Raw genomic sequence first — 26799 nt, 5'->3', positions numbered from 1 at the left:
TATCAAACTCTGAACCATCTTAAATTAAACATTTTAATGAACATTAAAGATGGCGAAAAAACAGGGATAGGTACTAGTTGCAAGAAAAAAACTGAAAAAGTGCACCATCTCCAGGGATGTCAATTATGTTCCCATAAGGACTGGATTAAGCTATATCTGAGCTACAAACACACACATGTCTAGGATGATTTTTTCTTTGAAAAAATTGTTCTGTTTTCTTTTATATGTGAAGTTGTCGATTAGTGGAAGCATTGAACTCCCTCTGGAAGATGTAATAATATCCTAACCAGAAGAACGTCCAGTATTGACTGTTGAAAAGGAAAAAAATTATTACAAGTAGAATTGAAACCAACTAGGCAGGATTTAAAAGATACAATTTGCTAAGGCAATGCTAATAACATGTTAGGAAATTCTTTCACAATCAATTCTGGAGAGAAATATCTCTGAATAGCTTTTAGATACCAAAACTGATTCTGAGGAAAAATAAGCTATCCAAACGTGCTATAATTGTGCTTACCTATATCTCCAAAAGTTCTTACGGTCCGAAATTTTTGGGACTGATGTAATGTAATGAACATTCTCATCTTTCAAGCTCCAACGAGCAGTGGAGCCGCCTGTGGAATATTTACAACCAACCTATGTCGTGTATATCAGCAGTTACGTGTCATTTCACATTAGAAACAGTCAAACAGATACTTGTAAAACCTCTTCCTTGGTTTCCTCGAGTGCAGTTTCCTCCTGTCGTTCAACCGGACCTTGAGGAATTCCAAAGAGTGTGGTGAATATCTGCCTGTGGCACTTCTCACAGAAAAAAAAGTAGGAGAAGTGACCCTCATTTGGAAGCTTATGGATGACAGCTTCTGGCAAAACACGTTCTATATACTCCATCATTGATGGTGGGACAATCCTATCATCCATTCCCTGTTACGGATTCAAAAGGGAAAAGTAAGATTCATACGTAGTAACAAGTTGAACTTTGATGAAACAGGAAAAATCATAGAGGCAATAAATAGCATAGACATCACCTTTTACATTGTGGCACAAATATTTTAACTTTGAAATTAAATGATAATGTTTCAATTTCTTTATTGACTAGTGTAACTAAATTCTTTTAGGCTAAGCTTACACTAGAATCTACTAAAATAGACATAAGCACAGTAATGATTGTTTTTTCCATGATGGATTAGCATTACAAACTTGAACTGTAAGAAAATGTAGCTGATGTCCAATAAGATGTAGTTGAACATGGAAACCAAAATCGTTTTTCGGGGTAAATGGATCCGTAACAATTTAGAAGAGACATCAAAGGCTAATCAGCGGTTGAGTTTTTTGGAGTCGTTAATGCAATACCTTTGGCTACCATTTCCTGTCATTAAGAAAGTTGAATTTACTGATTCCGTACTCTTCCTTTGTTGAAAAGGTCAAGAGGATGTATATGTATAACCATTTTTAATCAAAAAATTATTGATATGTATCTCGAGAATGCTATCTTTATACATTCCTAGAACTTCAAAAACCTTCAACTTAGCATGGGGAATGTCAGAAATGACAAGGGATGGATGCACAAAAAGGGTCGGGTATTCTTCAGTTACAGATGAAGGACAACTAATAATAAGATACTGTACTATCCAAAGTATAGCAATGTGTTCAAAGTTCGAACCTGCCATATGTGTGTAACGCCAAGAAATCCTACTAACTCACATTCCGCCTGACTATACATGGATTTCAGCCAAAGAAGAATGCCTCTGGTTTGACACTTCTTCTGCACATGAAGTTCTTCAAGGTCAAAACCCCAATTTGATACCTGCAGGACAACTTCCTCTATAAATGGGTGTATGTTTCCCTGACGAACTGACTCCTCCAAATCCCTCTGCCAAAATTCCTCAAATTCTGGTTCTTCAATCAGAAGTTTATCCTGCATATGTGAATGACTATCATATTATGTTCACAGATCATGGCAGCTAAATGTCTTTTACAAGCAGACAATTGTGAATGGCCCCAGTGAAATGAGATAATCTATGTTACCTACGATTGTGTTTTGATTTTATATTTAAATGTCAGCTGTATTTAATGTTTAAATGTCAATTCCACCAAGCAGGACACGGGAGAGAGGAAGAGCAGTTTCTCAGGGAATGGTATTTTAATAATAACAACAATAAATAGATTCAATCAGATGCTAAGATAAAGCTTTACACATAATGTACAATAAGAAGGATCATTACATAGAGATATTCCTGTGCACAATTTCTCATTCTCTTCAATAATACTATAAGATTCAAGTCAAGGGCAAGACCCTCTATCTTCAATATACTACAGTAGTGGACCTCGCAAATTTGAACCAAATGCACAGAAACTAACTCTTTGTTTCAAGCTGGCATGTAACCACTCAAGTATTGCAATAAAGAAAAAGGTAAGTCATACATTGACGGACATTGCTACATATTTTAGAAGTTAATATGCTTGTTATAGTTCAAGGTTATTTCACACTCACCTTCTTTCCAAGTATAATAGATAGCTGCTTACTAATCTCATCATGCTTTTCAGGCAAGAAGCTTTTCCGGTAGAAAAAAGAGAGAAGTTTCGGAAACCTACGAGCCAAGGAGTACATCATTTTCCTTCTTGGTAGCCACTTCTCCCAAGTTCTTTTCATCTCATCCTTAGTCATGTGTGACTCATATGGATTAATCATAGGAGCCAACATAGCTGCACCTGCAATCCCGAACAACATCAGAAATTACATTATATCCTGCATGTGTCTCTTTTCTTCAGGGGTTCCAGAGTAGAAATATTAGAAGAGGGAGCAAACATAGGTAGGCATACAAGCTCCGAGATGATTTTTTTATGAGAACATGAAAGGTATCTAGAAACCATAAAGGTGAACAACCTGCAATTCTCTCGGGAATATATTTGAGAGAAGCCCAAGCATGAATGCATCCACTAGAATGGCACAGTAACCAGAATTTATCACTAACATTGACAGCATTGACTAGATGCAGCATATCCATAACTGATGAGTTAAGATTTCTATTGGGATGTGGGTCACTCTCCCCAAAACCAGGAAGATCATATGTGACCAAGCGAACACCATATTCTTCAAGCAGTGATGCTTTAACTCCAGGTAAACCTTCCATCATATGAAAAAATTAGAAATAGTTGAAAGATTAAATTCAGTTTCAAGTTTTGTTCGCCACGAACATCGTATCCAAACCAAAAAAAAGTCTGATCATTAAATTTCAACTTATATTCTACCTGCTAGTCGGGATGAGCCAAAAGAATGGGGAGCAACAAGTGAAAATCTAGCTGTCTCCGCTGAAACACCTTGCTCACGATAAGCCATGTATCTACCATCTGGAAGTTGTACCCGACTAGCACTAGGAGGATGCTGGCGCACCTTCACCCCAGGGGCTATCGTGTCCCGATCAGGATCTAAACTGATAGCTGCAAATAATTCGTACGAAATCAATAAATCTTGTATCGAGCTATCAGGAGTAACCAAAAATAAAATTTGCTCCAAAATCAAATAAAAATATCATTGAGACTTGAGCTAAACTTGTATAGAGATAGAAAATCAATAACATAAAACCACACGTTCAATCTGCCACAAAAAAATGGGCAGAGAATCAATGGCTAGCTTCAGTCCCTATCATTCAAGCAATAATATAATGTATTTTTTTTAAATGAGCAATAATATAATGTAATTACCTAAATTAATGATGGCTAGTGAAATTAATGAACCCTTCCATAACCAATCAATGGTCCATATAATAATCAGCATGTAATAATAAAATTAAAACCAAGTTCAGATTGATGGTAGGTCCTATTGCCTGCATAGCTTAAAATAGAATTAAATTAAATTAAACATCAAAATACTGAAATGAACTATCAAATTATTTTACTTTCCAAAATTAGCAGACACAGGATAATAAAATAGTAATTTAATTCTAATTCTTTTCACATTAATCTCATCTATTCTCTGATCATCCTAAAATGTTCACTAACAACAAGAATAAATTAACAAGAATCTAGAACATTTTCGCAACTGAAGATTGGGAAATGAATTAACCTGCGAGCGCAAGAACGAAAACGAAGAACACAACAGACCAAGCCTGAACAGGATCACGATCCTCAGGGAGAAAATCATTGAGAAACCTCAACCTACTCGCAACCTTAGCACAAGGTCCACGAAGCTTCCTCACAACAAAAGACTCCTCGCTAAGCAAATTCTGACGCACGATATCCCTACAACCTCTCGCCAACTCCAACAGAATCTCACACCACGCCATTACGAACCCTACAAACTGCTCCTTCAAGCTCTCCTCCGGTGGATCGCCGTCGTCGTACCGCGCGGCGGAATCATCGACGAGACTCGCTAGCTCGTCTCTCCACCAGTTGGTTCCCTTCACTTCCACCATCGCATCGGTGTTTGGTTCCGAATTCGAATCCCGATTTCTCAATTCTCAAACCGATAAAGTTGTGAGCGTGGTGATGGTGATGGTGATGGTGATGGTGATGATGATGCACGCTACATACTCAACCGAACCGCCACAGTTATTTTTTTAAGTCTAGTCTAGAGTAGAGTAGAGTAGAGTAGAGTAGAACTAGAACATGCTTTAACTTTTTCTTCTTTTTCTAACATGAAAAAATATTAATATTCCGACCGATATTCAAAAACGAATAAAAGAAATTCTAAAGGGAGATTCCACATTAGAAAAACGAATGAAAATAAAGAAGAAATTTTGGCTTCCAGGAGGGTAATTTCATAACTCAAATAATTATTAGTTTAGTACACACCATTGACATTTTTTAAGAGAAACCGTGTAAATATGTTTTACACAATAATGCAATCACATTTCTCTACTCTGTTAGTTTATAATTAATTTTGAATTTAATGATATTTTAAATAGGAAATTGAAGGGTGTGGTTGAATTACTGTGTAAAACTTTTTACACCATCGATACATAGAGATTAATCTTTATTTTAAAAGTTATTTATCTAATTGTGTTATTTATTGAATCATGTGGAGAGTGACTATGTGTGGCTGTAACCCCCATCAAATGACTAGTTGATTGTGGTGGTTGTCCAAGCTCAACGAAACTTTCAACATTAGCATCCAAATTTGAAATCGATGAATTAGACAAAAGATGTGCTTCTTCATTATCTTTCTCTTTTTTCTTAAAGAATGAATCAATAGTTCTCTTCTTAGACATCTTTCAAGAAAGGAACAATTTGAGCCACACTACTTCAAGCATTCACTGAAAACACAAACAATTTTGTTTAGTGTGAATTTATAGTAATATAATGACTAAAAACCAATATTATATATACATATTCCACACTTTCATTCACTGCCCGTGCCAATGCTTGATAAAAAACAATAAAAAATATGCACCACATTACTACGATGAATAATTTTGTATGATAATTGTGTGATATTGTGTCTGTCCATTCCCATATAGAAACAAGCTATTTCAATGAATATTTTTTTCTCATTATCATCTAGAAAATCATAGCCCAGTTTTAGTATATTTATCACCACATTACTTCAATTTCTTTTGAGTGCATCAGAGTGGAGAAGCACAAACAGTACCTAAAGTCCTAAACACTGAAACACACCAATTAATCGATCACCACATTAACTGCAATTTATAAGTGTGACTAGCAAAAGTGATTGGACTATAAATTTGGAACTTATCAATCATGCATCAGCCATCAGGAATTTATGCCATAGAAACAGTAAAATTCAACTTTCTTAGCATACTAGTACTACTTTTTTCACTCAAAACTTGAATAAAGTATAGGAAACAGGAAAACAAGAAAACTTTTTTCATACTATACTTGTATTCAAGTTCACTCTCCAAGTAGAAACAGGAAAACTAATTCTGAAACAAGAGAAACAAAAGAATCGTACCTTTCACTCTGAGTAGACAATAAGTCAATAACCTGTGGAAGCTCTCAGCAAACGAGGACCTTGAGTAGCAAACCTTTTCACTGCTTTTACAAACACAGTATTATTTACAAATTATCAAAGAACTGAAATGGAGATTTAGATGCAAGAAGGTTCAAAAAGAAAACAAATAATAGTGAAAGAGGGGGGAGGAAGGGTGCTTACCAGTACCATAAAAATGGAGTCTTTGAGCTCAAGTGCCCATAGTATTGATAGCAAGCTTCAAGGATTAAGTAAAAATGGGTTTTGCCCAAATTCAACTTTGCTGGTCGGTGGAGAATGAAGGAGAGAAAGAGATAATTTGTTTGTGTGTGTTTGTGTGTAAGGTAAGTAAAAGACAAAAAAAAAAGAATAAAAGAATGAAATGGGGGCCACCAAGAAAGAAGGAGAACAAATGAAAGAGAAGTGTGTGTGTGGTGTGGGACGGAAGTTGAGAGAAGGAAAAAAGAAATGAAAGGTACTCTACTTTACCCACGGGTTAAAAGTGGGGGTGTAAAAAAATATTTTTTCACAAGAACTGGTCAGAAAATTTTCCAACTTGGGGGTGACGGGAGCATGAGGGAGTCACCCCACTCTCTCCGTCCCTGGGTGGGAGGATGGGGAAGAGATGTAATTAAGGATTAAATTGAATATCGAAATATTGGATGAGAATGATAATTTGCCACGTAAGATGCTCATATGTCACTTTGAGGTGGAAGGAGGAAAGAGATATGAAGAAAAAAAAAAGTAAAGAGAGAAAGTATGAGATGTGATATATAATAAGAATAGTATGTATACCCGTGCCGATGCACGGGGGACATATTTCCAATTATATAATAATTTTCTTTTAATATATAGTTATTTATTTTGTATAAATGAAAAGTAAATGTAAATATTATTTTTTATTTGATTAATTTGTTTATGATATAATAATATAATAAATTGTATGATTTTTTTCTTTTATTTTCGTTTTTCCTATCTCCAAATAAGTTTACACGATTTATAACTTATAAAAATTGATAGAAAATATAGATTACATATTAAATTACATTTTTTTACACTATATCATGCTGATTTCCTAAACTCTAAATAAATACGGATGGGTGAAAAAATTTAAAGGATGCAATAATAATTATCTTATATAAAATACTATAATATATTTATCAAAAAGCAAGAACATTTAACTACCAATAGAATAGATATCTCTGGTGGAAAAACACCACATTCCAATAAAGCATACAAAATTGTTGGATTTAAAATCCAATCTATCTAATTGTTAACCACCAAGAAAAAAATAAAAAAATACAACTGCAAAATTTCAATAATTGACTTTTGGTTGGAGAATTTTTTCACGAAATTAATTCGTTTATGACTCCAACATGAATAACGTGTGGATCATCTTTAAAAATTCCAAACCAAACAGAATGATTCTCTGTAAGATTATTCGCTTTGATGAATTTTTTATACCCCTTCTTCAAGGTGCACTCAGACTTTTTCCTTGGGTTCCAAACCAATTCAAAGTAAAATCTCATGTTTTTATGATCTCGTAGAACCAAATTGTGATGGTTCTGTATATCTACACCTAAAAATATTTAAAAAGTCTAGAAAAAGTTTAAAAATTATATTAAAATATTTTCTATTAGTTTCAACTTGAATGTATTTTCATACTAAATATTTCTCTTCGTATCAGCCTTTTTATATACCCCAACAAATTTTGACTACATATTTTCTAACCTCGTGTGACAAATTAAATTGTTCTCTCTCTCTCTCTCTCTCTCCCTCCCTCCCTCCCTCCCTCACTCTCTCTCTCTCTCTCTCTCACCCTCCCTCCTCCCTCCCTCTCCTTCTCCTCCTATTTCAAATTAAAATATATAATATTTTATATATATATATAATATTATTTGTATACGAGTGTATTGAACATTAATCAGCTGGTAAGATATTTATGCTCACTGAAATACTAACTTTTTTATTAATTTCAAATAAACTTCTTAAAAATTAAAATTGATAGTTTTGTAACTATTTAAGTATAGTAAATTAGGAATAATTATTCTAATTTTAAAATATTATTGTAATATTATATAATATTCTAATCTTATTAATTTTCACTTTTTAAAATTTCTTTCAGTTTTGACCGGAAAGAACTTTTAAATATTATTATTGCTGTCAAGAATTTATAAAGAAATATCTTATTTTGCTAAATATGTTTAGAAGTAAAAATATATAAAACGATGATAAATATGTGGTACTATTTTCCACGGTATCTATCAGCCATTTCCGATAAAATTTTCTACATAAGTTTATGCTATTTTTAGACTTTTTAAATGATTTTAAGAGAATATATAGAAGCAATATAATTTAATTGTGAAAATTGGGAAGTAAGAGGGGAGAACATTTTCATTTATATTTTTTTTTGTTTAATTTTTGTTTAAAAAAACAAAAAGGTATATTAGTTAAATGATTGAGAGTCACTCTCAAGCAGGGAGTACAATCCAACTAGAGGGAGAAACATTTTGCATGAAAATGCTTTGAAGTTGAAACTAATAGAAAATGTTTTATTATTATTTTAGTACTTTTCTTATACTTTTTAAATAATTTAAGAGTAGATATACATAAGCATTATAATTTAATTGTGAATATAGGACTTCCATGAGGAATTAGAGATAAATAAACATATTTAGTCTATATTTATTAATTATATAGCAAAAAGCTCCTACATGAGCAACATTTTGCATGAAAATGCTTTAAAGTTGAAACTAATAGAAAATGTTTTGTTACAATTTAGTACTTTGCTCATACTTTTTAAATAATTTAAGAGTAAATATACATAAAAAAATTAATTTGATGGTTTAGACGAATAAACATATTTAGTCTATATTTATTAATAATATACTAAAAAGCTCCTACATGAGGAACAGTTTGCATGAAAATATTTTCAAGTTAAAACTAATAGCAAAAGTTTTAATATAATTTTAGTAATTTTTCCATACTTTTAAATAATTTTAAGAGTAGATATACAAAATCATTTTAATTTGATTGGGAAAATATAGATTCCACGGGGAAGAACATTTATATTAAATTATTTTCAAGTTGAAAATAACTAATACAATTTTACATTTTTTTATAAGTTTATATATATATATATGAATTTTTAACGACAATTGGAATAAATAAAAATATATAGCTTATATTTTTTTATGTTTAAGTTTTTCAATGAGAAAGTAAAATAAATTATTGAGTCTCTAAATTCAAGTTTTCTAAGCATCCAATCAACATAACAATCTCACAATATAGAATAATTCAGCTTACAAATGAACAAGTTGTTGGAATAACAAGTCCTTTATACATGAGAGAGAGGAGGAGAAGGAGAGGGAGGGAGGAGGGAGGGTGAGAGAGAGAGAGAGAGAGAGAGAGAGAGATTAATAGCAGAGCTATAAGTTCAAAAACATGGAAAATTGTACATCTAAAAGTTCATGTGATTTCCTTTATTTATTGATTGATCTACTGATTTGAATTTGTTTTACAGGAAATATGATAGTCTATTGTTACTAAAAGACTCTCTTTATTTGGCGTGAATCAGGCTAGAAGATCTATTTACTTACATTGATAGGCAAACAGAAGCCAAGTTACGAAAAATGAGGTTTTACTGGTGCAAATAAGTGCTGGTAGAAACGACTCTAAAGGTGGAAGATTTTCAAATAAATTATATATATAAAATATTATTTGTATACGAGCGTATTGATACATTAATCAGCTGGTAAGATATTTATGCTAACTGAAATACTAACTCTTTTATTAATTTCAAATAAACTTCTTAAAAATTAAAATTGATAGTTTTGTAACTATTTCAGTATAGTAAACTAGTACTTTTTACCCGTGCGATGCACGGGGGATATTCATTTTTTTTTATAGGCAAATGTTAGTTGTTAGTAAATTAGTCATCCTCAGGGTTCGAACCTTTCACCCTCCACCTTTTTATCCTCCCAAATCCTTATGTCACCTAGTTCTTACCACTTGATTTTTTTTAAATTTGTATTATCTTTTAAAGCTATTCTATGTATTAAAAGAAATAAATCATAAAGTTGTCATTTTTTACTTTTGTTGTTGTTATTTTCCTAAATGCTCGATTGATGGTTTTTTTATATATATTGAATAATTTATCACAGGGAGTTGAAATAACACGAATGTGTTAAAAATAGACACTGAATTATTTTATTCATTTTTTTGCAAATGGTCTAATTACATTGAGAAAAAGCTGAGAACGTATCGTTCCAGATTTCCTGTAAAAAGATCTTCAATTCATCATATGACATTGCGAAAGATTTCTTTGTAACCTAATTTTGAAATACAATGAAAATTATTGTCATCACTATCGCAAATGAGAATTTTTAATCCGTTACGATGCGTGTCTCTAGTATTGTGACCCGTGCGATGCACGGGCGATATTCATTTTTTTCATGAATATTTTTTAAATTTGCGTTATTAACTTTATATATAAGAAAAATAAATTTGTAAGTTTTTTCTGTAATGAATGTGTTTGTTTTGTTTTATAGAAGCACAATTATTTTATTTATTTGTGGTTTTCATCCTAAATGTTATTTATTTAATTTTGTTTTTAATATATTACTTTGATAGTTTATTGCAGAGATATGAAGTAGCATGCAAGATTTAATAATAGACACACAGAGAGTTCTCATTTTTTTTCATTTGGTATAATTACATTAAGAATACAACTAAGAATAATGATCAGCTATGATGAATTTCATGAATAATAGAAAACAAATGGGGAAAAATAATAGTTTGTTTAATGGGGTTTAGTTTCTTTTCTAATGAATTCATTATGTTACGTGGAAAATTTAATACAATAATTTCACGGATGATGAAATTTACAGTTGGCATTATCGTTTCACATTTTCTGAAAAGAAAAACATAAAATAATACTTATATGAGTGTAATTTGATTAAATAGATTGAAATGTTTGATTTTTGTATATATAGATGTAAAGAACTCACTTATATGACATTGCAAAAAACTTTTTTGAAAATACTATGGAAATTGTTGCCATTATCATCGCAAGCAGTGACAGATGTAAGTGCATAGGTATGAGGACGCCCTCACTTAATTTTGGGAAAAACATTAGAAAAAATAATTGAGAAGTAAAAATTCTTATGGCCTCTTTGATAAAAAAATGTCCCCAATTATGTTATGCATTTTTAAATGCCCTCACTTGTGTCCCACATTGCTAAATGTCCTCACTTGAATAGTAAAAGTATGTGGGTTGTGATGGCCCCTTTGGTAAAAAAATGTGCTCACTTGTGTCCCCTATCGTAAAAAATGTCCTCACTTCTAATAATATATGTTAATTTTTTTGTTACGAATTTATATATATATATATTGCCCTAACTACATAAAATTTCTAGATCCGTCCCTGATCGCAAGTGAACATTTTTAATCTTTAACGAATCGTAACATCGGAGAATTCTACATATAGTTGCCTTGTGAAAATACTGATTTTTTAAAATATAACCCGACATATTTCAATGGTTCTCACTGACTTTTATTCATGGAAAAAGAGAATGCTTCTCACCTTCATATAGACAATACTTATGATTAATCAAAGAGAAAAAGGATGATGTTCAAGTATAGTCAAATATTCAGCTTCACAATGTTCAAGTATACAACTCTCAATGTGAGAGACTCTAGCTTTATATTCATCTCAACAGTACACTCTTAATGAAATAAAGAGCTCAATGTATGTATATATATATATATATATATATATATATATATATATATATATATATATATATATATATATATCCCTACTGGTTGAAGTGAAGTTCATTAGTTCAGCTTAAGATTGAACTCTTTTCTTGCTGATGTAACTTCCAACATTCTGTTTGCATATGAAATGGGAACCATAGTCATCTCTTCACTGTAGGTATTCACAAAAAACATAATAATAATAATAATAATAATAATAATAATAATAATAATAATAATAATAATAATTCTCAGGAGCACGATAACTTGCCGCTCGAGAAGGGGTTGCAGGAAAGTTCATGAGCAGAGTCAGGCTAAAATCTGAAATGCAACCATCACCTTTTTTCTAGAAAGCAAAATCAAATTATATTCAAAGAAGAAAATATTTGTGAACATCCCTCTCAAATAGGAGATTAAAATACAAATTAATCTCCACCATAACAATAAAGATCAAGAAATGAATAAGAATATCAGAAAACCCACCCTCCATATTATCCACCCAAAACTAAAATACAAAAGAGGCTGATCTGACATTATAATCACAACCCCATCTCACTTACTTATTTTCAGTGGCATTCAGCACTTGTCCAGAAACCATGTTTTACTTGATGAAGCCTCTCAACGTCAATTATCTTGGTCCGAAGGCAGAAATTTTAATTTTCTAGTTCAATCCCACTTTTATGCCAGTATTCATTTTCTATCAGTGGGATCTCATGTTTCTTAGATCTAATTTCTCTTTCAAGTCTGTTCCTCAGCTGCTTAAAAATGCAGCCATTACCTTCTTGGCTGAGGATAACATTTGAGGATATGATATATTTCCCTTCCATATGTGAACTTGGACCACAAACTGGAGAGTAATTCTCTAGCAATCAATGTCATATGAGGTTAGGTGAGTCTAAGAGATATAGTAACTATAGATGATGAAGAAACATTAAAAGTGATTAATTTGTAACGGATAAGACATTATAAGTGATTAATTTGTGTGAAGGAAAACTAAACGTGATTAATTTGTAACAGATGAAAGATATTAAGAATGATTAATTAGTAACATGTGTGAAAACATTAAAAGCAATTAATTCGTAACGGATGAGGGAAGTTTAAAATGACCAATTTGTAACGGTTGAATTTAATTTTATGTAACCATTAGTTAATTATAAGAGTTGAAGAGGAAGAACTATGAGTGAGTATTATACTTATAACTTCAAATTATACATAACAACTTTAATCTTGAGATTGATGGCTCCCCCATATTTTAACATTTGCCATAGTAATTACTTTTTCCTAAAAAATATGAACTATTGTGTTTCTAAACTCTTATTTCACATAGGACATGACTACATACCTCAATACAAAAGCTGCAAAAATTCACCATATTGTTAATTTGTGAAATCCACCACGCATTGCATATTTGTGATTGTGAATTCTAAGCTACAAATCTGAGCTTTAAAAATGTAACCTATGAACAAAAAGTAATTTAAAATAAAAAAACAAAAAGGAGAAATGATACAAATTTATTAAAATTTGTCTTAAAAGTGATGATATTTCTAACAGTAACAGAAGCCACACTGATTAAAAATCATGCAATTTTTAACAGGAGGAAAAAAACTGATTTTCTTACTTCTTTAAGATATATATAATGTATAATTATGACCTCGAATTTACACTGGCCACATGAGCTTTGAGGAAAATAACTGGGTAGCGACATCAGGAAGAGGCTTCAATAGCTCCAGAAAAACAAATCAAGAAAATAAAGAAAAGGCTCCAGAAGTGAACAACTTATGTGATTTATCAGTAAAAACTTCAGGATTTAACAAATAAACATTCTTAAGGATCCAATGTATTCTTCTTTTGATTGGCCCTCGGCCTTCCATCTCTTTGCATCTCCTTATAAGCATGTAATTTAAAATTTGTTCAGCATACTTGACAGCGATTGCAACTGATAAAGTGATTTGGTTACAATGGAAGTTGAAGGATTGTATGAGGGTTAAAAATTGATGCAGTCAATCTATATTAGTTATCTAACGGGGTGTAAAATTAACTGACATTTTAAGTTACTTGTGAGTGAATCTCTTTTATATGTGGAGCTTAATGCAGCAACCTTATTGCTTTTTGGGCTAGAAATATTATGCAATTGAAAGGAATAGAAGAAATAGATTTAACAGGTATGAAGGTGAACTTACCGGTTCCATTAGCTTTTGACTCCTGTTGATTAACACCCTGATCAGATTTGAGTCAGAAACCTGCTGCTATATGTCATTGTTGTGAGTTCAAAACACATAAACTGCACCCAGCAAAGAACAACCTCATAAAGTGGATGAAAATTTTATCAGAAGAAAAGACTGAAATCAAGTGATGAAGGAATAAGACCCAATATACGACTATATGGAACAAATCATGATAGAAAGTATTACCATGAGAAGAATTGACCATGTATTCACACGAATGAAATTCAATGCTAGCTGAATATATCTAAACAAAATGAACTATTGAGGATAGTTTTCATTTCACCTCTAAATAACACGGTCTAAGAAGAAGCACTTATTGGATCAAAAGAGCTTACAATTTGATCTACTACATGAACAACGCTACTTCTCTATCGGTCATCCATCCCTTTTCATTGTCCCTACACCAAAAGAGATTAGAGTTAATATCAGAAACAAATCTTCTTTGTACCCAGCATAGACTACACGAAACTTGAACCTGCAAATTATAGAAGTTTCTTACACCCCAGCCACAAATCACTACTCAACTGAATGCTTTTGCATCTTTCAAGTCAAGAGCATTGATAACAAAAATATTTTATGTAGAACCAAATCAGATGTAACGAACACATGAACAGAGATTCATAACACATTGTTATAAGTTAATGTTAAAAAGTTTGAAGACAAAAAGAAGACAGTACAATGCTTGAAATCGTGGCTGAAACCCTGCTGGAGCAATCCCCTTCCGCCACCATCTTCGCTCCCCCTGCGTGCATCTATCTATCACTCGCTCTTCCCCCACGAAGCGACACTCATTCTTCATCTCGCTGACGGAGGTGACCTGTGCAGTAACGAAAATTAGAAATTTGTTACAAATCAGAAATCCATTTTCGAAAAGGTGAATGAAGTCCGATCTGGCAATAAAAGATCCATACCAAGGCTCCAACGTCTCCATCAAAGCCTTCATCAAACCCCTCCTCTCATTCAGAAACCCTAACATCCATGCGAGCCTCCCTCTTGTCGTCGTTCCTGCCATCGTCTCGATCTTTTTCTTTCTTCGATTCTTTTCCCTATTTCTGGTGTGTGTGCGACTGTGCGGCCCCCTATTTGTCTAATGAGAAACCGAGCAGTAACAAAGGAAGCGAAGGGAAAATAAAACGGAAGGTTGTGGAAACGGAAAAAAAACCAAAAAGAAACGTAAGAAAGAAAGGGGAAAGGGCTGAAGCCTGAAGGAATATGTGATTGAGGATGTACGGCTGTGATTGATTCTTTAGGAAATAATCTGTACTTTTCCTAAAATGTCCATGCTAAAAATTAGATTATAGTGCATTGAATTGTTGAATGACAAAATTGCCCTCCAGGCTGCAAGAGCTCTTCTTTTATATAGTTTATAGATAGATAGATAGATAGATAGATTAGGAATAATTATTCTAATTTTAAAATATTATTGTAATATTATATAATATTCTAATCATATTAATTTTCACTTTTTAAAATTTCTTTCAGTTTTGACCGGAAAGAACTTTTAAATATTATTATTGCTGTCAAGAATTTATAAAGAAATATCTTTTTCTGCTAATTCATATGGTGGATTTATAATTAAATATTTGTAGAAGTAAAAATATATAAAACTATGATATATGTGGTGCTATTTTCCACGGTATCTATCAGTCATTTTCGATAAATGTTTTACATAAGTTTATGCTATATGCTATTTTCAGACTTTTTAAATGATTTTAAGGGAATATATATAGAATCATTATAATTTAATTGTAAAAATTGGAATAACAAGTCATTTATACATTAGAGAGAGAGAGAGAAAACAATTTGTCACACGAGGATAGAAAATATATAGTCAAAATTTGTTGGGGTATAAAAAAAAAGGCTGATACGAAGAGGAACATTTAGTATGAAAATACCTTCAAGTTGAAACTAATAAAAAATGTTTTAATGTAATTTCTAAATTTTTTCTAGAAGCATTACAATTTGGTTCTGCGAGATCAGAAAAACATTAGATTTTACTTTGGATTGGTTTGGAACCCAAGGAGAGAGTCTGAGTGCGCCTTGAAGAAGGGGTAGAAAAATTCATCAAAGCGAATAACCTTACAAAGAATCATTTTGTTTGGTTTGAAATTCATAAAGATAATCCACACGTTATTCATGTTGGAGTCATGAACAAATTAATTTCGTCAAAAAATTCTCCAACCAAAAGTCAAAATTTCGTTGTTGTGTTTTTTATTTTTGTTGGTGGTTAAGAATTAGATAGTTTGGATTTTAAATCGAACAATTTTGTATGCTTTACTAGAATGTAGTGTTTTTCCACCAGAGATATCTATTGCGATTTTTAGTTAAATGTTCTTGCTTTTTGATAAATATATTATAGTATTTTATATAAGAGAATTATTAGTGCATCCTTTAAATTTTTTTACCCATCCATATTTATTTAGAGTTTAGGAAATCACAATTATATAGTGTAAAAATATGTAATTTAATAAATATGTAATCCATATTTTCTATCAATTTTTATAAGTTATAAATTGAGTAAACTTATTTGGAGATAGGAAAAACGAAAAAAAAAAGAAAAAAAAAACTCATACAATTTTTATATTATTATACCATAAACAAATTAATCAAATAAAATTAATATTTACATTTACATTTCATTTATACAAAATAAATAATTCTATATGAAAATTATTATATACTTAGAAATATGTCCCTGTGCATGGTATACATACTAGGTTGAGGAAGGGTGGTGGGAGGATGGGGAAGAGATGTAATTAAGGATTAAATTGAAGATCCAAATATTGGATGAGAATGATAATTTGCCACGTAAGATGCTCAGATGTGTGTGCATATGTCACTCAATTTAAATGTTACTTTCACACCTCTTTTTGAGGTGGAAGGAGAAAAGAGATATGAAGAGAAAAAAAAAGTAAATAGAGAAAATATGAGATGTGATATATAATAAGATGAGAAAACCCTTGTGGTATCAACGATGCTCCAACTATCAATTCTTGAGCGACATGAACTTTGAGGGACCAAATTGGTGATTTAGTGTTTCAAAACAAAACCCTTGTGCTATCAACGATCCTCCAACTATCAAGATCGGTAGCCTCTAACTTGAAACATTTCCGTCAACGACAGCGGGACCATCAAGGCGCACGACGCGGTGCTTGATCGGAGATGCAACGGTGTGGGGGACTGGCCATTGCATAATCGAAAAACAGGTAAGGGAACCACTTTTTCCTTCTGGGTTCTGCTCAATTTTTCATACTAGCAAGCATTCTCCATGCGTGTTCGATCTTTCTTATTTATTTGCTAGTTGTTTTCTCTTTTGGGCAAGTAGGAAAAGTAACACCAATGTGGTAGCTTCTTCTTTCGAAAAATTTGATGTTTTTCTTACTTATAGGATGGTGGATTTTAGAGATGGAGCTCACAAGTTTTCTCATTGTCTTGTTGCTGTAAGTGTTCAATTTTTTTATACCCTTGAATTGCATTTTTCATTATTGAGATTCACAGTATTTCTTTGCAAGATAATAGGAGATTTTGTGATGTTTTTATCTTCTTCAAACATCTTACTGTCATGGACACAGCTTATTTTTTTATTTTTTATTTTTTTGATAGGCAAATGTTAGTTGTTAGCAAATTAGTCCTCCTCAGGGTTTGAACCCTGGACCCTTCACCCTTTACCCTCCCAAGCCCTTATGTCCCCTAGCTCTTACCACTTGAGCTAATCTTCGGGGACATGGATTGGTTTCATAGGCTCCAAGTGCGCTAATCTGAGCATTCTAGTTGTGCACACATAATTAAACCGAAGCAAGAGTACTAAAACAAGAAAGAAAAACTAACTACACTGAAATTTAACTGATTTGTTGTCCGTACCGAATCTTAAAATGGTAATCTACACATGTGTCCTAAACTGATAATGATAAATCACTAAATGTTCATATTCTTAAAGAAAATAAAATATGCTTATGACTTATTTCAATATAACTTGAATATGTAATGTTCAAATATTTATATTATTGTTGCTCCATGGTTTGTCTGTTTATTGTTGAACGCGGCGACATTTAACATGAATGGTTAGTCTATACTCTATACAAGGTAGTGAGTTTTAATGCTTGTGCAGATTGGAAATCTCGGGCTTCGGCTAATATGGTACTTTCTGCAAGTAATTGTCAGCACATGGTATTTCGTATCAGCCATGGTTAGTTTGTTTGAAAGCTATTTCATCTCTTATGGAGTATTGAAGAAATACAAGTCTGTTCATATAGGAAAACTTGGGTCTCTTGCCATTGTCATAGAAAGTGAAGATGCTCATCAGACGTCAAAAGTTGTTAAACTTCTGCAGTGGCTGGACTCTATCGGTGTAAAATATGTGTGCCTCTATGACATGAATGGTACGAAAGGGTTGGAGAATCAGTGATAGTAAACTTTCTTTTATTTAGGCCAGATGATAATGATTTCCTTGAATGCTATATTATAGGAGTGTTGAAGAAGTCCAAGGAAGCCATATTTCAAAAATTGAAGAATGCAAAATCCATAGAGGTACCATATATTTATTTTTCCCACGGCATATTGCTTCTTTCTTAATATATTAATGAATTTCCCTCCTCGTGCATGATATTAACCTACATTTGACCAAGCAGTTCATCTTATATGTTTGCCCATATGTTGCTGATAAAAAACAATGTTTGCCCATATTAATCTCATAGTTTGGGTATTCTCACACGCACCTCATTTTGTTTTGTCTGATTATTTTCCTGTGCATATATGGGGGTGGTGGAGGATATAAAAAACATTTATTTGGACAATGGGAGATGATGTGTCCAAGATTGAGTTAAATCAGTTTTACACCTGAAATTTGTTGAATGAGTGTTGTTTCGTTTCCAATTTCCCTCTTGTCTTAAAAGGTTCATAACTGATGGGACCTACCTATAGTATTTGTGGATGTACCATATAAGAAAATCATTGAGGAGATGAAATACATGTTTCTGACTTTCTGTTGATATATTATATAAGCAACATGCCTCGCATTTTAACTCTAGACTTGTTATGATTTGGTAAGATGAGCGGAGAGAAAAACAAAGGAAAGAAAATGAGGCTAGAAAGTAATTTATATTTAGGTATTTGGATGGTAAGTTGACAATAGGATTACGAAAAAATTGGCACGAAAAAGTGCCTTTGAATCTACAAGAAAGTTCCATGTAAAGATGACGTGAAAAAGGAGAGAACTACTCTGTAGTACAGCAGTCCTCCTCTTCCTCCTTCTTCTTATGTTAGTATACTCTATGTATTCTCATTTAGTTTCCATATCAAGCCTCAATATAACTTCTGTTTTCTCACTTGTTTGATCTGATCTACCTTTAACCCAGTGCAGGGAGTTAATGAAGCTGTCACGCACCATGTTCCGGATCACATGACATTGGAATTTATTTCTTATGTGGATGGGAAGGAGGCAGTGGCCAAGGCAGCTAACTTGACTTTTGAGGAGAATTTGAAACGACATAATTTGGGTGGAGAACTCGATGGTCAAATCTTGTTAGAGCAGCAACTGAATGAAGCATTGCAAATAGTTGGTATTTTTGCTTCCAAAACCTAAAATAATTCAAAGAGTTGATTTTCTGGTGCAATATAGCTCTTACCCAAATAACAACAATTTTGTTTTACTGTCAGGTGGCAAAGGCCCAGAACCTGACCTTTTACTGGTTTATGGACCTGTGAGGAGCCATCTTGGTTTTCCTGCATGGAGAATTCGGTATACAGAGATTGTGTATGTTCTTTCAAGTAAATCATCAGTGCAATAAAAAAATTAGCTTGTTTGTTTTCATGAAGTGCAACAATGCTTGTGCTTAGATGCTAAAAGAACCAGTGACTGTTACATGGGTTTTCTGTTCTGCATTAGGCTTATGAACTTGGATTAGTTTTTTATTTAAAAAAACCTTGGATTGGTACACTTAACAATAAGCTGAAATAGAAGTCCATGTTAATGAAAGTAGAGTCATCTTGAGTGTCAGTGAATACTGAATATCATTTGATCTGATTTAGTTTCTCTCTATCTCTCTCCCTTCTTCTTTTTTATGTTTTCTTTCTTGGGTAAAAAAACCTTGGATTGGTACACTTAACAATAAGCTGAAATAGAAGTCATCTTCGGGTGTCAGTGAGTACTGAATATCATTTGATCTGATTTAGTTTCTCTTTATTTCTCTCCCTTCTTTTTTTTATGTTTTCTTTCCTGGGTATTAAATCTGTGGCAGAGTTGCTATTCCACTATTCCACAGTTTTGTGCTGAAGCTTTAAACCTTAAAAATGAACTTACATGCATTGCATTGGTTGTCTGTTATGTGAGTGTAAGAAGTTCCATTCTTTACATAGCTTCTTTTTTCTATTTTTTCTTTGATTAGATTCTGACTGATGTTTATTTCAGGCATATGGGATCATTGAATTCAATGAGATACGGTTCCTTAATAAAAGTTATTCACAACTACACGAAAGTGCACCAAAATTATGGTAAGTACTCTCTTTACTGAGAGTTGCTTACTGCTCTGCCATGGCTTGTTCGACCCCATATAAATTTTATAGTTATTTTTATTGTTGATTGCATTTTGCTTCTTCTGTCTGTGTTAGTTTGCTAAATATGTGTCAGATAATGAAACCTCTCCACACATGATAATGAAAACAAATTATACAAGTGATTCTAAAGTGTATCAATGTTGGGGCAAGCTTATGTGTGTAACTTTTGGGTGACAATTAATTCTGAGGAAAAATAAGATGATTAATCCTGCTTTTAGTGTTATGTTATCACGTTACATATTCTATATGCAATTGCAATCTGTTTTCATTGTGTTTATTTTGGGATTGCTAACAGGTACATAGGGGAGAAATTTGAAGGTATTGACTGGGCAAGTACATACATAGGCGGCGGGAAGGGTTAAAAAATATCTAGCTAAATATCTTTGTGGAGGAAGAGCTTTCTCACTAGTTATGTTTAGATATGTCATGATGAGATATAGCATTGCAAGTCATGATTTAGTATCACTCATAATTGATTTTTTAGTATGATTCTTATACAGTGTTGTCAAATCGCGATCGCGGAAAATCGCGGCGAGGCCAAAATCCGCTATTTCATTTAGCGGATAGCGTCGCGGGCAAATAGCGGTAACCGCATAGCGGTTAAAATAAGTAAAATATTATACAAAAATAGCTTGTCACAAAAGAAGAACGAAATAAAATACAGAGACAGAATAAAAAGCAGAAAACAGAGGGTGAATAAATGAAAAACAGAAACCGGAACTGTGGAGAAAAAACGAAGTGAAAGAGATAAGGAAAGAGAGCAGAGTGAAAAAAAAAAACAGATAATTGTGAATAACGAACAAGTGAAAAGAGAAAGAGAAAGAAAATGTGAAAGAGATAAGGAAAGAAAGCAGAGTGAAAAAACATAAAAACAGATTCTGAATTCTGAAAGTTTGAATTGTGAATAGCGAACAAATGAAAAAAGAAAAAGAAAGAAAACAGTCTGGAAATTTGAAGAAAGAAGGAAGGAAAAAAGAAAAGGAAAGAAAAGAAAATAGAGTGTGAAAAAAAGAAGTGGCATTACATTCTCCAAGCGGTGCCATTTTAGAAAAATCAGTTGGTGGCATCATTCTCCAAGCGGTGCCATTTTCTTCCACTAATTGGCATCCAATTAAATCAGTCGGTGGTATTACATTCTCCAAGCGGTGCCATTATTGAAAATTCCCTCAAATCACGCATGAAATTAACTCCCACCCGATATTTCCGCTTTGCCCATCGCGGCGTTATTGCGAGTTGCGCCGCAATCGCGTTTGTCGCGGTGGCCGCGATGTCGCGGCGTAGCGATTGCGGCGGGCCAAATTTCCGCTACGCTATAGCGGGTCGCGGCCGCTATAGCCGCTATTTGACAACACTGTTCTTATAGCGGTATCAAATTTTGCGAGTGATACTAAATAGTAAATACTAAATAGTGAGACAAATTTTTCACTTTTACAATAATACTTACCTCTTATCCCTCCCTCTCCTTCTCCTTCTCATAAGAGTGACAGAGTGTTATTATATCAATTTTTTGTCATTTTTTTCATCAAATCGACAAGTGAAGATTTTTTTCGCATTTCTACTTGTTTTCTTTATATGTAATAACAAATAAAATCTAGGCTTAATTCCAGTTTGGGTCCCTGATGTTTCGCAAATGTGCGGTTTGCATCCCCTGTGTTTAAAATGTGTGGTCAACATCCCGCATGATTCCAAAACGATCTATTGAGACCCTTCCGTTAAGTTCCGTCAGTTGACTAAACGGAACCACGCCTTTCTCTTCTTCTTCCCACGCACCACCGGGATCCACCTAGCCAAAACCACCGCACCACCACCACAACCTACCTGACCAATTTCAGAATCCATAACAAAGTTCCAGAACCAGAGAATCAGAAGGGGAGAACAATTTCAGAACCCATAACAAATTTTCAGAAGCTGGTGATTTCTTAGTAGATATTTGGTATGATAAAGAAGACATCTTTGACTAAATTGTTGAAACTCCTAGTTAATGGCAACTGAAACAAGGAGCTGTGTAAAGCCTTTAACCTGCATTGACCTCCATTTCTCTTGTAGGTGTCCACTTACATATCAATATCACAGCAGAGGGAGACTTTGATCTCCACATTAACCTCCTAGCATGAAATTTTTCTTTATGTACTAATATTCTGATAAATTTCACGATTAGTAGGTTATTATTTTCCACCATTTATTTAGTGGTGGCAAATTTGATTATTTGAAAAGATAAAAATATATGTATCTATTTGTATCTGCTTATCCATCAGCAAACATTTAAGATCTCATTCATGGGTGAAATAGTGGATACTTCTTAACATTTCTAGAATTGGAAACTTGCCACCAAAAAAAAATTCAGAAGCTGGTTCAACGAAAAAGGGGAAACGGTTTTATGAAGAAATCCCCAAAATCAGAAGGGGATTAATTTTCAGAACCCAAAAGCAATTTTTCAGAAGCAATTTTCTTTAACGAAAAAGGGGAAATGGTTTTGAGAGAAATACCCAGAATCAGAAGGTGAAGAATCCAAAATTGAGAGAAACTTAGTTGAAACATTCTAGATCGAGAATAGTCATGGAACACTTCTGTGACACAGCGAGGGAAAATGCGTTCTGGGTTTCTCTCACACCTTTCCTCCTTCATCTCTGGGTTGTTGTGTTTACTGGGGTGGGGTTGGGTTTATGGGTGGTTGCGGCTCAGTTTGCTGGGGTGGGGTTGTTGGGAAAAAAAGAGAGAAAGAAGTTCTCGGGTGGGGTGGGGTGAGGGTGTTGGGTGGTGGCTTAGCGTGCTGGTTATGGGTTTGGTAGTGATGGGGAAGATCGAGATCAATTTTGTGGTGAGGGTGATGTTTTATTTTGAGATGTTCAGTTAAGGAAGATGAAGATCAATTTTGTGACGAAGTTAATTAAGTTTGTGACGGATTATTTCCGTCACTAATTTGTTTTTTCAAAAAAAAAAAAAAACACGTCAGCGAGTTCCGTTTAGTCAACTGACGGAACTTAACGGAAGGGCCTCAATAGATCGTTTTGGAATCATGCGGGATGTTCACCGCACATTTTAAACACAAGGGATGCAAACCACACATTTGCGAAACATCAGGGGCCCAAACTAGAATTAAGCCTAAAATCTATTCATGATCCACTTCATTTTTCTTCTCTTTATTTTATTTTATTCAATTTTCACCCTCTCATTTCTTTACATTCAAAAACAACATTAACAGTTCCTAGCTTTGCATAAATATACTTGGACTTACCTACTTTTTTAGTTGCTATCTCATTTTATCATAAAATAAAATGGGAACATAATGATTGATGTTAACCTTAGACATGTTTGATACTAGCACATCAGTGGGGCTAACCTGTTCATCAAATGACAGAACATGGGAAGTCTGGCAGCCACCAAAGATAGACATTCCAGCAGGAGCGGTCGGAGTGTTCACCTTAATTCTAGTATTAATGAAATTCCCTAAATCTAACACACCTTAGACTGTAGAGGGGAGCCCGGAGCTGTGGCCCAAATTATTGAGGAAGCTTCAGGAAATTTCAGTTAGAAGTTAATTAGAAGTAGTTTCAAGTTAGCTTCACTTTCTGATTTTAGTTAGTTGAATCTTGTAATTGATTGAGAACTATATAAAGTCCTCTCTACTGTACAAAATACTCACTTTTCATTGGATGAGAAGTACAATTTACTTTTTCCACATGGTATCAGATGAATTTTTCTCTCGTTTTCTTTCCTTCGTTCGCTTTCGCATTCGTGGTTGATCTTCCTCTCTTGATTTCGTGATTTTGGTTGAGGCGTTGATTTTGTTTTCTTCGATCTCCAGCCTCTGTTCTTCGATCTCTTCCCAATCTTGGGTTCGATTGGTTGAAGCGTTGATCTCTTTCTTCTCCGATTTCTGTTCTTCAATTTTTTCTCAGTTTTGTGCCCTAGTTGATTGTTTTGTTGCTGATTGTTGAAGATTCATGGCGAATCCTCCGATTGATGTTCACAGTCCCTACTATCTTCATCCTAATGAGAATCCCGGTGCGAATTTGGTGACTGCATCTCTGGTTGGCAGTAACTACCATTCTTGGTCTCAGGCCATGTGGCGTTCTTTGAAGACCAAGAACAAACATGGGTTTGTTGATGGTTCCCTTCCGAACCTGCAGCTGATGATCCTTTATTTGGCGTATGGGATCGCTGCAATACTTTGGTGATTTATTGGCTTACACAAGCAATGGATCCGGTTATAGCTCAAAGCATTTTGTGGTTGGATCTTGCTTCTGAGATCTGGGCAGATTTGAAGTCTAGATATTATCAAGGTGATTTGTTCAGAATTTCAGATTTTCAAGAAGAGTTGTATTCTCTTAAACAAGGTGACATGCCTATCACTACTTACTTTACTAGATTGAAGAGTTTATGGCAAGAATTAGAAGCTTTTAGGCCAATTCCTTCTTGTACCTATGTTGTTTCTTGTACTTGTGATTTGATTCCAATTGTTAAAAGCTATAGAGACAGTGATTATGTGATAAGATTTCTCAAGGGTTTGCATGAGAATTATGCTGCTGTGAGGTCCAGTATCATGTTAATGGATCCTTTGCCCCCAATTTCCAAGGTTTTTTCCTTGCTAGTCCAGCAAGAGAGACAGTTTAATTCAGTCAATCTTGAAGAGAGTAAAATCTTAGCCTATCATTCAGTTGCTGGAAAAAAGTATGCTCAGAATGCAGATCATGATAGTCATGAACAAGATAGATCCAAAAGAACTTCATATCTTTCAAAGGGAAAAGGAAATAGTGGTCGATATGCTGCAAAAGAGTGTAGTTTCTGTCTCAGGTCTGGTCATACGGTTGATTACTGTTACAAGAAATATAGGTACCCTCCTAATTTCAAGAAGAATGGGAGTTTTAATTGTGTTACTCAAGAAGATGGTGATGATTTTGATGCTAAATCAGCTTGTTCTTTTAAGCCTGAAGTCAATCATTCAACACCAGGGTTTACCGCTGAGCAACAAAAGACTCTATTGGCTTTATTGTCTCAGTTTTCTACCAGTTCTGGTCAGGCTTCATCAAGTAATCAGATTGCTACTGTTGTAGCAGAAAATGGTTCTGGCAATACATCAGGTATACATTGTACTACTGCTGCAGTCTCTGGGGTTATTTTAGCAGCTTCTGGAATTTTTGCTAAGCATGATTCATTATTAGACACTGGTGCTACTCATCATGTGTGTCATAATTTGGATGTTTTTCAAGCCCTAAGACAGGTTCATCCAGTGCTTTTGTCTATGCCTAATGGACAAAAAGAAATTGCACATATGGCAGACTCAGTTTATTTCTCAGAGAAGTTCTTTTTAGCCAATGTCCTATATGTTCCATCTTTTAATTTCAACCTTATCTCAGTTTCAGCTCTTGTTAAGTCCTTAAACTGCAGATTAGTCATTTTTGATGAATGTTGTTTGCTTCAGGAACGCCCTACCCTGAAGACGATTGGTGCAGCTGAGGAGAGGGGTGGTTTATATGCAGTGATAGATCCAGCAGTCAAGGCCAAGCATCCACCAGCTGAAGGCAACATCAAGACTCAAGTCTCTCATTTCAATTTCTGCCAATTTGATTGTAATTTGTGGCATTTGCGATTAGGACACACTTCTTCTAAGAAGTTAGCAATTCTTCAGAAAAATTTCCCTTTTATTACTTGTAAGCAGATTACTTCTCCTTGTGATACTTGCCATATGGCAAAACAAAAAAAATTGTCTTTTCCAAATAGTGTAACATTGTCTTCTGAGATTTTTGATCTTATTCACACTGATATTTGGGGACCCATTGCAACTGTGTCTACTTCTGGTCATCGATATTTTTTGTCAATTGTTGATGATAAATCTAGATTCACTTGGATTTATTTCATGAAACAAAAGTCAGAAACTTCCAGTTTGATTCAGTCTTTCATAGCTTATGTTCAAACTCAGTTTCATAGAAAAGTTAAAACCATTCGATCAGATAATGGACTTGAGTTTCAAATGCTAGATTTTTATGCTAAACATGGCATTATTCATCAAACTTCTTGTCCATATACTCCACAACAGAATGGAGTGGTGGAGAGGAAGCATCAACATTTGTTAGAAGTCACTAGAGCTTTGTTTTTTCAGTCACATGTGCCTAAAACTCTATGGCATTTTGCAATGGCACATGCAGTTTACATTATTAACAGATTGCCATCAGTAAAGTTACAATCTAAATCTCCTTTTCAAATTCTCTACAATGCTTTACCTAATCTCCAACATCTTAAAATCTTTGGCTGTCTTTGTTATGTTTCTTCTTTGCCAGTTCATAGAGGTAAATTAGATCCCAGGTCCCACAAATCAGTTTTCTTAGGTTATAAATC

At 33.6% G+C, this 26799-nt stretch overlaps 2 protein-coding genes across 7 annotated transcripts; one reads left to right on the top strand and one right to left on the bottom strand.

The window, feature by feature from the left end:
• Positions 1–283: 283 nt before the first annotated feature.
• LOC130717957 (uncharacterized) lies at positions 284–6264 on the bottom strand. Of its 4 annotated transcripts, none has more exons than XM_057568371.1 (8): positions 6110–6264; positions 5909–5988; positions 4064–5252; positions 3250–3438; positions 2885–3124; positions 2492–2709; positions 1661–1915; positions 284–921 (listed from the first exon to the last, which is right to left on the bottom strand). In XM_057568371.1, the coding sequence occupies exons 3-8, from the start codon at positions 4410–4412 to the stop codon at positions 685–687; spliced, it is 1488 nt and encodes a 495-aa protein (XP_057424354.1). In that variant the 5' UTR covers positions 4413–5252; positions 5909–5988; positions 6110–6264; the 3' UTR covers positions 284–684. The 4 variants fall into 4 exon arrangements, with proteins under 4 accessions (XP_057424354.1, XP_057424355.1, XP_057424356.1 ...); XM_057568372.1 differs by having other exon boundaries at positions 4064–4522; XM_057568373.1 differs by having other exon boundaries at positions 6116–6239.
• Positions 6265–16862: 10598 nt separating this feature from the next.
• On the top strand, positions 16863–20960 carry LOC130720277 (uncharacterized). 3 transcript variants are annotated; one of them, XM_057570905.1, is made up of 8 exons: positions 16863–17117; positions 17300–17351; positions 18020–18290; positions 18377–18438; positions 19271–19469; positions 19567–19648; positions 20318–20400; positions 20759–20960. In XM_057570905.1, exons 2-8 carry the CDS (start codon positions 17301–17303, stop codon positions 20764–20766), a joined length of 756 nt encoding a protein of 251 aa, XP_057426888.1. In that variant the 5' UTR covers positions 16863–17117; position 17300; the 3' UTR covers positions 20767–20960. The 3 variants fall into 3 exon arrangements, with proteins under 3 accessions (XP_057426888.1, XP_057426887.1, XP_057426889.1); XM_057570904.1 differs by having other exon boundaries at positions 16866–17117; positions 19567–19663; XM_057570906.1 differs by lacking the exon at positions 17300–17351 and having other exon boundaries at positions 16867–17117; positions 19567–19663.
• Positions 20961–26799: the final 5839 nt, after the last annotated feature.

This window comes from Lotus japonicus, chromosome 5 (assembly GCF_012489685.1).
Source record: "Lotus japonicus ecotype B-129 chromosome 5, LjGifu_v1.2".
Lineage (NCBI taxonomy): Eukaryota > Viridiplantae > Streptophyta > Magnoliopsida > Fabales > Fabaceae > Lotus > Lotus japonicus.
Note: the sequence above shows the minus strand (reverse complement) of the source record. Positions and strands in the feature narration are given on the sequence as shown.

Coding starts and splice junctions, on each gene's coding strand:
- LOC130717957 (XM_057568371.1), bottom strand. CDS start 4,412: ATGGTGGAAGTGAAGGGAACCAACTGGTGGAGAGACGAGCTAGCGAGT. Junction 2,710..2,884: donor TATTCCCGAGAGAATTGCAG/GTTGTTCACCTT, acceptor TCGGGATTGCAG/GTGCAGCTATGTTGGCTCCT. Junction 1,916..2,491: donor CTATTATACTTGGAAAGAAG/GTGAGTGTGAAA, acceptor TCACATATGCAG/GATAAACTTCTGATTGAAGA.
- LOC130720277 (XM_057570904.1), top strand. CDS start 17,301: ATGGTGGATTTTAGAGATGGAGCTCACAAGTTTTCTCATTGTCTTGTT. Junction 17,352..18,019: donor TTTCTCATTGTCTTGTTGCT/GTAAGTGTTCAA, acceptor ATGCTTGTGCAG/ATTGGAAATCTCGGGCTTCG. Junction 19,470..19,566: donor TGAAGCATTGCAAATAGTTG/GTATTTTTGCTT, acceptor TTTTACTGTCAG/GTGGCAAAGGCCCAGAACCT.